The following is a 15,108-nucleotide window of genomic DNA, read 5'->3' on the forward strand; positions in this document are numbered from 1 at the left end:
TGTCAATCCTGCCTATAACTCAACAAGTCTGCATCCTAAATCAATGTTTAGATGCATTTTCTGCAGGTTTAGTTAATTTCTTATTGCAACGAGTATCTTTTAAGAATATTTTTGATTGATTATTTAGAAACTCAATGGCAAGGTCAATGGCATTCATTGATCTAATAGACAGGCATAGGCAGAGTAAACTTATTCTGTGAATTTAAATCTATGTGCATAAGTTTTCCAATGGAAGTTACCAAGACAACTCTAAGTTGGTTAAATTGCTTGTATTTTATTAGTTTGTATTGTATTAGTTTGCATTGCATTAGTTTGTATTGCATAAGTTACATTCTGAGACTATAAGTTGGTTACATTGCTTGTATTTTATGTAGATTTATATGAATAAATCTAATTCTGGAATTCTGGAAATGAGTGTTGTCCTAGAATTGTTTTATATTAGACCTATGCGAAATCATGGAATTGCTTGTATTGCATAAGTTTGTATTTCATAAGTTAAATTCTGAGACTATAAGTTGGTTATATTGCTTGTATTTTACGTAGATTTATATGAATAAATCTAAATCAGAATTCTGGAATTTTGGTATTGACCGTTGTCATTGAATTGCTTTATATTAGAGCTATGTGAAATCCTGGAATTGCTTGTATTGCATAAGTTAAATTCTGAGACTATAAGTTGGTTATATTACTTGTATTTTATGTATATTTATATGAATAAATCTAAATAAGAATTCTGGAATTCTGGTATTGCTCGTTGTCATGGAATTGTTTTATATTAGAGCTATGTGAAATCCTGGAATTGCTTGTATTGCATAAGTTTTATTTCTTAGACCATAAGTTGGTTATATTGTTTGTTTTTTATGTAAATTTATACGAATAAATCTAAATCTGGAATTGATAAGTTTTGTTTAATTTTTCTGTTGCAGGTACGTAACTCAGTCAATTCGTGTAGCTTGAGACTTTTGATGCAAGGAGTGAGCTTTGTTAGGTTGTAAATTGCCTTGCTAATGTGTAAAAGTCATATGGAGACCAGTATTAGAAAACATGTGATTTATGCATGGTTTGATACTACTCATCTTGTATATGTGTGGCTACAAGATGAATTATATATGGATGTTTATTTTGGATTTAATTTAGTAAATATTTAGTTTTGTATTGGTGATTTTCTTATAGTAAAATAAGATTGGTTGTTTGATATTAATGAACATTAAAGACAACAGTTAAAAATATTGTAAAAACTAGGTAAACCACAACGAAATTTTTTTGTAAAAAGTGATAAAAGACAACGGTTTTATCCGTTGTAAAATATATTAAAACTATTGTAAAAAAAAACAAAACGTGTCAAATATTATCTACCACAACAGTTTATATCTGTTGTAAAAAATGTCTACCACAACGATTTATTTCTGTTGTTGAAATTATCTACCACAACGGTTTTAAAACGTTGTCGTATCCTTTGTATCCAAATTTTGGGCATATAAACAATAACGGATAAAAACCCTTGTCAAATATCTACAAAGACAACGGATTCAAAACCGTTGTCGTAGGGCAATACATTCTACAACACCCTCAGTTACAACGGTTTTTTGACTCTACGACAACGGATAATATTCGTTGTCGTTTGCAGTTTTTGTTGTAGTGTAATCAAGAGTTTCCCAAACCTGACGAGAGGTGTTGAGGCCAATGAGTATGAGAAGTATAAATAGACTCAATAATTGATGAGATTAACCAAGCACTACAAGAAAAAAGCTAAACAACAACGCTTTTTTGGCGTTGTCGTATGTACTTAAAAAGTGATGTTGTAGATGGTGTTGTAGAAAGTCATATCAAAGACAACGCTTTAAAAGCGTTGTGGTTGGTCACAAAGACAACGCTTTTTAAGCGTTGTCTTTTCGTTCTTAAAAAGCGTTGTTATAGATGCTGTTGTAAAAATGCACATATCAAAGACAACGCTTTAAAAGCGTTGTGGTTGGTCACAAAGACAACGCTTTTTAAGCGTTGTCTATTCGTTCTTAAAAAGCGTTGTTAAAGATGCTGTTGTAAAAATGCCCATATCAAAGACAACGCTTTAAAAGCGTTGTGGTTGGTCTCAAAGACATTATTTTTTAAGCGTTGTCTTTTATTACTTAAAAACGTTGTCTTTTTAAATTTATAAAAAAGTGTTTTTCTTAATTAAATAGCAAAAATTATAAAAAATACTCAAAATTTACATATAATTGAATATCCACAACCACAATCATTTTTATAAGAAGACTATTTAACAAATAAATAAAACTTTATATTATACAAACAAAATGTATACATATTGATCCACAAATTAAATTTGTATCATACAAGTTATCCTTAACTTCATGACAATAATTTTTCAAACACACAAGTTTTACAAAACCTCATCATTGACTAACCCCTGTTGTTGGTGTCCATCGCATGGAATTGCTTCTTTAAGTCCAGCAATCTCTTCTTCTGAAAGGCTTTCACTTATCCCTCTTAGATCCATCTTCTTCAACTTGTCATCAGCACACCTGGGGTTGTAGGCAATCAAGAAATTTTGTATGAAAACTTTCATACATGTAAATCTCGTACTAAATAATATGTCAATGTTATATATACATGTAATTCATACCGTAAGTGTGTTTATATCGTAACTGACAAGTTTTCTTTAGGGCCAACTTCTACTCAAGCTCTTTAAACACTGTATCAAAATAAAAAAATTGGCATTAGTTCTGTGCTAAATGAAAATCATATTTAAAGGAAAAAGCGGGAGTGCTGTAGATGGATATATTAACCAAGCATATTAATGTTTGACCTGTCTTTACAAGTTCTAAGCATATATATTAACCAAGCGAGAGTGCTAGCTGTAGACTCCGAACCAAGTAAAAATAAACTATGTTAGCAATTGTTTTTACTTAACTTATATTCTACTGCATTTTACTCAATTGTTTTTAAACGAACGTGAAAAAGCAACGAGTGCTATTGACATTAATTTTGAACTAGAATTAATTTTGAACTAGAATTTCTGTAATAGAATCTAACTTAAGTTATACCATGAGATTGACAATTATTTACACAATTGAGCTGAAGCAAGGTAAAAGTTCAACTTGACATGACACATTCACAGTCCCAAAATCGAGGACGACATTCTATTCCCTTCCAACACCCATGCGTCATGGAAATATATATATTAACAAACTGTAGACATTATCCTACTATCAAATTCTCAGAAGTCAGAAGTTGGCAATGGAAATGTGAATGCAGTTCAATTTATGAATAGCTAATGATCAACTAAGTTGATTTTGGTTAGCTTTCCAGCGAGAGCTTGAATAAGAAATCGCATGCAGTGTACAAGATTCTTAGTTCACGAAATTCCATAAAAACGGGTTAATTATAACAACATTAACTACCCATATTAAAAGATATATTGCATCTTTCAAAATAGGTTCACAAGAAACAAATCATCTAAAGAGGTCAATGCATGAAAACAAAATTCAAACAGCACACACCTAAGTTCGCTAACCATTGAACCAAGTGTACAATAAGCAAGTGGATTACATTTGTTATTTCAATTTTTATTCAAAAATACGATAATGATGAATAAGGAGAAATGAATGAAGTGTTGATAAAGATTTACAACTAGGCTTTTTTACCAAAAAAAAACTTTTAATTAAATGGATTTGCCTCGTACAATAAAAAAAATCTTATTAAAAGGTTTTTCAAAAATAATCTTAACCATGGTAAATTACATTCACAATAACTTTCTAAATAATGAAAGTATGATACCTGATCCTCAAGGAATAATCTTGGCGGAGTACACCATGCACCGCGATGGAATTGATTGAAAGAACTGGTGCTGCTTAGTCCAGTAAAAGAGCTCACTTGGGACATTTGCGGACTTTGCTGCCCACCAACAGCAAGTTGCTCCTGCTCCTGATCTTGCTCCCTCAAAGCAATAATGTAATCATAGGTGCTGATTCCCTGTAAGCGCATCCATGTAGAGTAGCATGAGCTAGTTAAAGTGTCAATTTTCTCCAGAATTGATGAATAAACAACACCATATCGTTCAAATTCTACTATTTGTTTTCCACTATGGAAAATCTATCAGTTAAATAACAAGCTGTAATAGTTCAGTTGGATAATAAGTTTCAGTAATGCTCAGTGTATGGATGAATGCAAAGAATTTGAAAATATAAAAGATATATTCCTTGAAATAGAGATATTTGACCGGATACATAGGTTTGTTTTATATAAATGTAGGAGCTGTGTAACTGGTAGTGTTTGCTGTGTCACGAGTAGAAATATGAAAGTAGTGTACCTTTTTTATTAAAAGAATATGGAAGAAGAAAAGTTGTGCAACTGGAAGAGTAGCAACCATGGCTAATAAAGTGCACACAGCCTGCATTATAGAGACATTATCAAATTAGTATCAGAACCTTGAAAAATCCTCATTATGATGTGTGATTTTCATTCATTTTCTCTTCTGAGTACTCACCACCACAATGATAAAGGGTGCCAAGGAAAAGCTACTACCCAGCTTTGAAACAATTTCAGCAGAAAATCTCCTTCTCTCAACAAAACACAGTATCAGCACAAGCATCCCAACAGCCCACTGCAGAATAAGCTGGCCCAAGGTGCACAAAGCATGGAGACCAATCAATAGTCAATCAGAATGAAAAGGACCTGACATAAAATGCATTCTATGTATCAGGTCCTTCACGTACTAAGAAAATAGTATCTTCTAAGTTGATGCACACAGATGATAAATCTACACTAAGAAAATAGTGTCAATCACTATGCATGATTAATGAATACAACTATTGGAATGGTAGGAAATATTTGTGCTTACCAAGAGAAGAGCAAACACCATGAGGATGAAGAACCTTTTGTAATTTTTTCTTCCTATGCAGTTATTGATCCACTACAAGGAAAGATGAATACTGCATATTACTACAAGATAACAAAACATATAAGGTTGTGAATGGAGAAAACCCTCACCCTGCAATGATGATCAAAGCCATCAACGCATTTGTCACAGACTCTACAATGCTTACTATATTTTAGAACCTGCAATACAAACAGATAGAAATCATTAGAGAAAAACCAAGTTAATATAAAGCACATAAGAACTTTATTTTCTTGAAAAGATTGTGTGGCTCATCGTAAATGAGATCTCTATCACCTTTCTCCCTAATAACCAATATTCTGAATTATCCATCTTTTATGGTTATGCATTTGTCCAAAGGCCATCTGATCAAGCAATCAAAAAAAGTAAATTACTCATCTTACTGTCCTATTCTTTTTAAGACATCCTACCACACCACATGAGAAGCACCCACATTGTTTTGGTTAGCCTAGAAATTTGCAACTTATCACCTCGAATCCCAACGGTGGCATCACTCTGAATTATTGCACAACTTCTCCATCCATAGCAATCCAAACACCAGAACACGAAATGGCGAAGAAATATTACCTTAGTTAAGATGGAAGATTAAAAGTATTGATCAGGAAGAGACCAACAACTTTAGAAGCCTCGAAGTTTTAAATTTTGTCCATGCTGGTTGGCACAGGGAAAAAAAATTCATTCCATCTGCCAACTGGCACACGAAAAAGAACAAAACTACTGGTATGCTCCTATGAACTGCACCACCGCTTGCCGCCTTTAACACCTCATGTGTTCCTCTTTGTCGGTTGAAACCTACTATGTCACCTCATTGCCAATTGAAACCCACTGCATCCCCTCACGAGCAGTCTTCTGAACAGCCACCCACCGGATGAGGCCAATAGCTTTGAATGCCTTAAACACATCAAGCAAGGAATATAGAACAATCTGCTTGAACACTAATACTTTGGTTCATGTTCAAGCAAGAGGATAACAATCTCATCGACAGTTAGTATTTCCTTTTAATATAGAACACTAAAAAGAAGGAATATCAATGATGAAACAAACCTGAAAATGCGAGCTACTGAGGCAGCGAGCAATCTGCTTGAACAAGGTAATCATGCAGCGTTGGAACTCTGTCGTGAGCATCAAAGACCAAATATTACCAAATATTAAGATCACTGACAAACCAAATAATACCTTATTTTTAACAGCTATCTAGAGGATCTGGCTTTTTGACTTGAAGCTGGTTCAAAGAAGACAAATCAAATATACAAATACTAAGATGAAAGCATAATGAAGTAGTTAACTTTTTCTACTTTACCTGATTATAAGATCTACAGCTTCTTGCTCAGTATATTGCTGCACGAGTAATTATTAGAAAAACAAACCCAATAGTGGAACAAAAGCTTGATAAAGAAACTAGATAATTTACACTGACAGAACTTTACGAATAACATATAATACATTGCTTTGTACTTGCATATTAATCCAGAAAACATCCTTTCACCTAAGTGACAATTTTTCCAAAACATCATCATTCACAAAACATCATCATTCACTAAAATTTTCACAAGTTTTTAAACTTCAGTGACAACTTTTCTTTGGGGTCAATTGCTCAAGGTCGATCTGGTAACTATGCACTGCATCAAAAAAATTGGCATTAACTATGATTCCACCAAAAAAAACCACCATTCCATGAACTTAAATCTAAATAGAATTATGGCAACTATCATTCCATACCTATTCATAAATATGATCTTGTATGCACTCCGCCAACTCGGACCGAACCTCATCAATTTGTTCACGAGAGTACCCTTTTTTTGTGAACTGTGAGCATACACAATTTATGTTAATGGAAAAAATAATCAACACTGATCACTTTGCAATTTTAAATAGTTTATGTCAAATAATTTGAGATAAGCTAAATAATGTTACTATTGATTGCAAATATCTCTCAATAGTCTCAACTTCTTCAATAATTTCTCTCATAAAGCGCATCACAAAAAAACCACATTGTTTCGCATCCGGTTGTTGAGGAGCCTATATATAGTAATTAGAGTCAAATTGTTAATGAAAATTATACACATTACAATATATGTTAAACAAAAGTACACATACCTTAACTACTTCCCACTTAACATTTTTCCTACCTTTCCTTCCCTTGGTTGAATTAAACAATTTTAAGGCCCTTCATACGTTAAGAATATTTGTTAAATAAGATTTTTATTATAATAAATATTTACTAAAAGAAATCTGAACTCACATTTCCATTACGTATTTTGAATCATCATCGCGAATGCGGCAACTTAGGGAATCCAGCAGGTAAATAGCATCCTTGTAAGGTTCAATAACACTAAGATTCCAATGGAAACTAGGCAAATACATAGGATTAGATCATAAAATTGAATAAATTATCGAAAGGAAGCAATTGAAAGTGATGTTTTACTTCTTGCTTACCCGACATTACATGGCACTAACACTAGTTGATCTGTTGATGCACTTGTCAACTTATCTGCTAAAAGAGTTGCCCTTTGATTCAGGGTTTCAAGCTTAACTGATTTGTCTTGTGCCGTTTTGCGGATATGGGAGTTTGTGAGGATTCATAAATCTGAATTTCTTTGTCTTGGTATCTTTCACCATCTTTTATATAGACACCTATCATTGCAAAGAAAAAAATATTTAGATACTAAATAATAAAATTTAGATACAAAACACTCATAATAAGTTGGAAAAATAATGATCACTCATAACACTAAGTTATGGCTGATGATAGTAACATCCATACATGAGAACTTACTATGAGCAGTCTTGCATATTAAACATACCAGAAATGTATACATGCAAATTCTTTTATTTCTTGAGGACAAGCACATTTAAGATACTTAAAAATATACAAGAAAAAGATATGAGCAAAGTACTTCCTGTCTAGAAGAACAAATGGCGAAGGCAAACATTAAGGGCGTTGAAAATGAATGAGCTATATTTATGTAAAGTGTACCACATCAATTGATATTAGTAAACCTCTCAATAGAAATGATGAACTATTAACTTAATGAGAATAACATGGTATGAGAAAATTACTAGAAGTTGAATTTTCAAGAGTAAACTTGTTCACACAACAATATTAGTAAACTTCTTGCAGTTCAAATCAGGGATTTTCTGTCTTGCTAGATATTAGAATTTCCCAGCAAACATAAAGCAATGCAGTAATTTCCCAGCATAAGTAAAGCAATGCAGTTGCAACCGAGAAAATAATATTTAGATACTAAATAATAAAATTTACTAACAAAACAATCATGTGGATTAAAAAATAATGATCACTCATAATAAGTTGGTGAAATTGTAACAATAAACCATAATAAGTTGCTAAAATTGGGAAGCAAACATGTGATGAAAAAGTTGCTGAAATTGCTTAAATAAACTTACTTACCATATGTAGGCAACGATCAAATTTCTAAATTGCCTCCAAATGATACAAAGAATTGATGTCCTCAAGGTCAAGAAAAAGTTCACAATCTTCATCAAACACTTCATTATCTAAGCACATTGATATACATTTTCCTCCATCTAGAGCATGCTTACTGTAACAATATAACATATGTAATGCTCTTGGGACACTTGTTGACAAAGTAGGTTTTGATTTTTTTCGTTCAAACTTCTTCCTTCTAGGCTTCTAATAATTTCAAATATAAACAAGTTAGATAGCTAGGTTGAATAATAATAAAGTGGCAATATAATTAGAAATATAATAATAAAGTGACAATATAATTAGAAATATAATATCTCATATACCTCATCTTGCTTCACAATCTGCTGCTCAGGCCAAGCCACAACAGTTCCTATGGCATCACCAATTACTTCACATTCACTTGGAATTGGATATGGCAAAGGAGCGGATTTGTCCACTGCTTGATCAATGGAGACTCGAATGCAATTCTTGGGAAATGGAATACCATGAAGCATTTTTTCCATGCCATTGAAACAAACAATTGTACCATATGCAACAATATTTGAGCAAGATTCCAATGTCAATGCAACTGATTGACCCTAAAATATTAAAAAAAACATGTTGATTATATTTAGTTTATAATGCTATAATAATAATGAATATCACTATAACTTGTATTTTACCTGTAAAACTTCGTCTTTACCCACAATCTGACGTCATCTTCTTCAATATTCTTCGATGAAACTTCACCGAGCAACTTCCTTTGTCATCAATTGAATTGTCCCATGCACCTTTTATGCATTAATGCTTCAAGTTTTGGATGCGTACATCTTGTTCTAAAATTTGCATCTTCGCCTCCTTCAGCTCCCTTTTATGCTCAACGATTATATCTAGGGTAACATCATATTTCTTCCTTGTTCTACCAACATTGAAATAGATTGTTGGGTTGATATGACCTCCGATACCCCGGACACGCCCAGAATATTCCTGAGTTTCAAGTGCCTTGGTAAGAATATCCTCTTTTGCTCCTTCGCATTGCGGCTTACCCTCCCTCTTTTGCTGTATATATTCATCCTGTAATGCAACATTAAAAAGAATTATCAGTACTTTACCAAGGATAATTACCAAGGATATGCAATATTGGTTTAAAAAATACTGATGTCCAGGCCGGTTCTTCCCGTGATAGCTCAAGTCAAGTGCTTAGTAAGTCATATTGAACAAATATGAAGTTGACTTTGAAATATTTTTTCCTTTTTTGGCATTCAATCATATATTTACTTCTGCACAGTTCTAAAAAAGGCACATATTTGATTGAGCAATTGACTACAAGTTTAATAAAATGACAAAATTTTAATAAATTTTCACTACACAAACCCATAAAGAGAGGACCACCACATAATTGAAGCTAATTGTCTGGAGTTGCAGGAAAGAATAATCAAAAGTAAACCTGCTAAATGTGTATACAAATTAAAGAGTTCATTTTAATATATCATTTCTTATTAACTTATTAATTGAGTTGTGCCTCATGCACTTATGTCCTTGTATGCAGTGTTATTCCGAAGTCTTTGATGCTAAAGGAGGTGAGTTAGTTCTCTGAAGCTCCCTCTCTTTCTTTTATACAAATTAACAATGAATGTGAATGAAAAGCACTGTTTGTTCTTTTGTTGCTGTTACCTGTAGTTAACTGGCGGGCCAGTAGGAGAAGTTAGGGAAGTATCGGACATGCATGAAATGTAATGTAAGTCCAAACAAACAAATTTTGTTTATCTTAAGTCCTTTATCTTATCTCAATTTTGTAATGTTAGGCGGGCCGGTAGACCAAACAAACTTCTCCTTCAGTCCTTTATCTTATCTCAATTTTGTTTCTTCTTCTGGATCTAATTTTTGCTTATAGAATTAGCTTTTTGTGAAATGTAATGTAAGTGCATGCGTATCACACCTTCCATTTTCTATAAGCATATAATATAATAATAAGATCGGTATTAAAATAGGAGATAATGAGTTATTTATAAGGAAATGTAGATGAGAATATTAGGATGAATATGTGGACATATGACAATGAAAAATATAAGACATGAGAATAATCAAAGTTATACTTATCAAGAAAAAACTGAAAAATAAATTTAAGATGAAAATATGTACGTAAACAATTAATAAATAAACGATGTGAAATTATAAAAGTTATACACATTTAGCAATGGTTGTTATATATTCTTTAATCTATATTTCCTAAGTGGGAAAACATAATAGAAGCTTCAGAGCAGTGGTCTGGGGAACAACTTTACTGGCCCTTGGGTTACTGAAGCTTACAAATTTCTTACTGCCAAGAACGTTTCAAACCTGGTTGATTTATCTGCATCTGTTCTATAGAAACTCTAGCTATCACCTCTAAGTTCTCAATGCATTCACCATTAATTGATTGCAGCAAAAGGAAACCACTGCATGTAATAGACTTTTCGACTTGATCTCTTCTCCAAGTAAGAACATTTCAAACCTAGATACCTAGTAAATCCACATCTGTTCTATATAAACCCGTCACCTCTAAGCTCTCAATGCATTCATTCACCATTTACTTCCTCAATACATGCTCTAGTACTGAGAATTCAAGCTATGCAAGGAATGGCTGTTAAACTCCTCATTGCACTGCTTGCCTTGGCTTCCTCACGCAAAGGGTATGCATGCATGCAACTTTACTCTCGAAAACTAGAAGATATATTGAAGCCATTATCAGAAGAACATGAAAATTTACTTACAATCTTGTGTACTGTGTCCACCAAATCTTCACCTTCAAACTCTCCTCCTTTGTTGGCGCGTCCTTTCTTCCACATAATAGCTCTATTGATGTCATTATCATCACATAATTCAGTCCCCTACAACAAAGAAAAATCAAATAACAAATGTGAAATAATTTAATGTGAATCAATTAGAGGGTTCTTAGAGGAAATATATTTTAAAAATACTTACAATTTCTTCAACAAAGCGTGCATACCCTTTGCGTGATAGTCGATGAGGATATCTATTTTTTTTCCTTCGCTCTTTTTGTTGATCACTGAGTTTCTAGTTATTTCAAACATGCGACATATCAAATTTGAATAATACATAATGAATTATGATCGAATAGTTTCAAAAGAAAAAATTTAGAATCTTACAATGAAATCTTCAGAAATGCGACTAATGACAAACGCACGCCAATCTTCTCTTGTAATTTCAAAGCCAATAGGTGGCTCATTCAACTCCTCAGGTTTGTCACGCCTGCTTAAAATAAATTTTTGGGTGAGATGGGTCTTGTATTGCCTCCACTTACTGTTTGCAGACCTCAAACATCCCTTTTTCCACTTTGAGTCAACATTATAAATCAACTGTACATCAAATAAGTGGAAAACATTAATAAGATTAATTAAGACAAACATAAAATATATCTATCATTAGTAGTGAAATATTATAATTGTTAAAACATGCTAACTTGCTTACATTGACTGATTCCCATATTAATTCTTTGACAGCAATTGGGACTTGCTTCCATGTCTTGTATTTAATATTAACCTTTTGCCGAGCCAAGACACCAATGTAACTTTGCATGGCTACAACAGCTGGTCCTATCGGTTGTCCAAAATTATTGAATGACACCTCATTTCTAATACCTTGCATTCTTTGCTTTGTAATCTTATCCAACTGTGTGCGACCTCTAGAAGTTCTTGAGGAGATAGTGTCTTTGGAATCCAACACTTTATCACCCTCGCAACTCTCTTCACGGGCAGCTGTAATGACTTCTTTACCCTTGTCCAACTTTGCAAGTTGCCCTATTCTCTTACTCTTTCTAGTAGAATCCATTGATCTGTAACAACTTAGACTGATCAACATAAGTTTAGTTAGAAACATGCATAAACTCACAGCAAGATGATATATTTACACCAACAAATTCACAACAATATGAAAAAAAATAAAAGATAAAAGCAGAAACTTGCAATAACATCACAACATATCTGATTCGAATTAAAGTGAGGAATATAACATATTAATATTGTCCACAAATTCATCCTCATAGGTAAATTGTTTACACACTTATAATCAAAAGCAAAAATTCAGCAATTAAATATTGTCAATCCAACTTCCATCACAGTCTTCACGAATACATGGTGGTTCATTATCATCTTCTCCGTCAATATCCATTGATGGTAACCCCTACTAAAACATTGATAGTGGATAGCAGTGTCCTCTAACTCTTCGCCCTTTAGGTATTCAAAGTAGTCTCTGTTTGGTGTTGCAAGTACAACACTCCATAAAGGATCTTCAGGATCTTCAATGTAAAATACTTGCTTTGCTTGGCTTGCCAGGATAAAAGCGTCAGATTTGAATCCAAGTCTATTGAGGTTTACCAATGTGAAACCAAGATCATCTACTTTAATGCCGTTATTATGCTCCACCCAATTACATTTAAACATTGGAAGTTGAAATTTATGGTAATCAACTACCCATATTTCTTCTATAACTCCATAAAAAACCATATCTGACACAATAGGATTTTTATCCTTTGCACTTGCAACTTGCATTGTCTTTGCAACTAAGCTGACTCCGGAGTTTTGAACAACTCGTATAGCATCACGCTCTTTTGTAGCATAAGTAACCCCATCAATCAAATAGCTAGAGTATTTTAGTACTTGCTTGTTAGGCCCGCGAGCTATCCACATCAATCTTTCTGAAACTTGATGAGTGGAATGGTCAACTACATCAGCAACCTAAATTTTTTATGCAATAAATATTTAATTATGCATAAATATGAAAATGAATGTATGCCAATATGTAATACTAAAGAAACTTACACGATCACGCAACCAAGTAATAAACGTTCGATTATGCTCATCTTGTAACCACTTCTTGGACTTAGCCTTACGAGGAAATCTTGCATTCAAATACGTCATGTGTTCCCTAATCAAATTATTTGGTATAAATAAACCAACAGAATGTAAGCAAACCACATTAAAATATTAATAAGTTAGATACATTACTCGATATAGAGATCAATCTCAAAGCATCATTTGCCAATACATAACGATGTGCTTGCGTCAACTCATCGTGAGTAGTGGAGTAGACTACTGCACCTGATAAAGGCTTAGTAAGTTCTATTTGTCGATGACTTGATGGGATCCCAATTGTGTGCACACTAGACAGATAGTCTGAGCAAAATTCAACAGCCTCTTCAGCAATATAAGATTCAGCCATACACCCTTCAGGTCGATTGCGATTTCGCACATAACCTTTCAAAATCTTCATGTATCTTTCAAATGGATACATATACCTATACCAAACCGGTCCACACAGTTTCACCTCCCGCACAAGATGAACACTTAAATGAATCATTATATCAAAAAATGAAGGGGGAAATACTTTTCAAGTAAACACAATATTGTCACAATCTCTCTTTGCATATCATCCATCCTTGAAACATCTATCACTTTATTACATAACACATTGAAGAAGAAACACAAGCGAGTGATAGTGTCTCTAACATGTTTGGGCAAAACACCACGTATCACCACAGGAAGCAATTGTTGCATTAAAGCGTGGTAGTCGTGTGACTTAAGGCCAATAAGTTTTAAGTCCTTCAACGACACGAGGTTTTTAACATTAGATGAGTAACATGATGGAAGTTGTATTCCAAACAAAGAATTCAAAATTTTCCTTTTCTCATCCTTACTAAGTGTATAACAGGCTGCTGGCAAAAATGTTTTCTTCTCCCCCATCCTTGGTGCCAAATCTATCCTGACATTCATTTCCAAAAGGTCTAATCTCGCTGCTACTCCATCCTTTGTTTTCCTGGAATATCAAGTAACGTTCCGATAAGACTTTCACAAATATTCTTTTCAATGTGCATCACATCAAGAACATGTCGAATGTATAGATGTTTCCAATACTGAAGTTCAAAGAAAATTGATTTTTTTTTCCAGCATGATTTTACATCATCATTCGACTGAGACTTTCTACTCATTTTTCCCCAATGACAATTAATTCTTTCAACTCTTTCAAAAACTTCATCGCCACTTAATGGTTTTGGAGCAGGGTTAAATTCTTGGTTCCCATTAAATGCCTTCCGTTGCCTTCGATAAGGATGAGTTGCAGGTAGAAACCTTCTATGAACTGTATAAGACATTTTCCTACTATGCTTCAACCTTGTTGAATAGGTATCTTCACCACAAATAGGACATGCATGATATCCTTTCACAATGCATCCTGACATGTTCCCATATGCAGGAAAATCATTGATCGTCCATAATAAGATAGCCCTAAGCATAAAAGTTTCTTGGCGATATGCATCATATGCTTCGACACCTATATCCCATAAGCATTTTAAGTCATCAATTAGAGGTGCTAAGTAAACATCAATATCATTTCCCGGCTGTTTGGGACCAGAAATTAACAATGTGAGCATCATAAATTTTCTCTTCATACACAACCATGGAGGAAGATTATAAGTAATCATTAAAATTGGCCAACAACTATATGCAGAACTCATTAAACCATGAGGATTCATCCTATCAGCTGATATAGCCAATCTGAGATTTCTTGCCTCAATACCAAAATCTGGCCATTTGCGATCAACTATTTTCCAAGAAGGTGTATCAGCTGGATGGCGTAAATATCCATCACAAAGTCTTTTTTCGGCATGCCAAGTCAACTCCTTAGATATCTCTTTATTCCGAAACATTCTTTGAAATCTTGGAATAGGGGGGAAGTACCACAAAACCTTGGCAGGAATTCCTTCATTTATCATATTTTTTTTTCCCAA

The 15,108-nt window shown here is 33.5% G+C and overlaps 1 protein-coding gene across 1 annotated transcript; it reads right to left on the reverse strand.

Annotated features, from left to right (window-relative positions):
- Positions 1-3,062: 3,062 nt before the first annotated feature.
- Positions 3,063-4,925, reverse strand: LOC121991568 (probable protein S-acyltransferase 22). Its single transcript, XM_042545557.1, has 5 exons — positions 4,841-4,925; positions 4,487-4,615; positions 4,310-4,390; positions 3,728-3,972; positions 3,063-3,075 (listed from the first exon to the last, which is right to left on the reverse strand). Exons 1-5 carry the CDS (start codon positions 4,859-4,861, stop codon positions 3,063-3,065), a joined length of 489 nt encoding a protein of 162 aa, XP_042401491.1. The 5' UTR covers positions 4,862-4,925.
- Between the last annotated feature and the right edge of the window lie 10,183 nt (positions 4,926-15,108).

This window comes from Zingiber officinale, chromosome 6B (assembly GCF_018446385.1).
Source record: "Zingiber officinale cultivar Zhangliang chromosome 6B, Zo_v1.1, whole genome shotgun sequence".
Classification (NCBI taxonomy): Eukaryota; Viridiplantae; Streptophyta; class Magnoliopsida; order Zingiberales; family Zingiberaceae; genus Zingiber; species Zingiber officinale.

What these genes read in the sequence shown, in the direction of transcription:
- LOC121991568 (XM_042545557.1), bottom strand. Translation starts at nt 4,861, where the DNA reads ATGGTGTTTGCTCTTCTCTTG. An exon ending in TGGTGTTTGCTCTTCTCTTG is followed by an intron (nt 4,616 to 4,840) that starts GTAAGCACAAAT and finishes ACCTTGGGCCAG; the next exon opens with CTTATTCTGCAGTGGGCTGT. An exon ending in ATATTCTTTTAATAAAAAAG is followed by an intron (nt 3,973 to 4,309) that starts GTACACTACTTT and finishes ATGCGCTTACAG; the next exon opens with GGAATCAGCACCTATGATTA.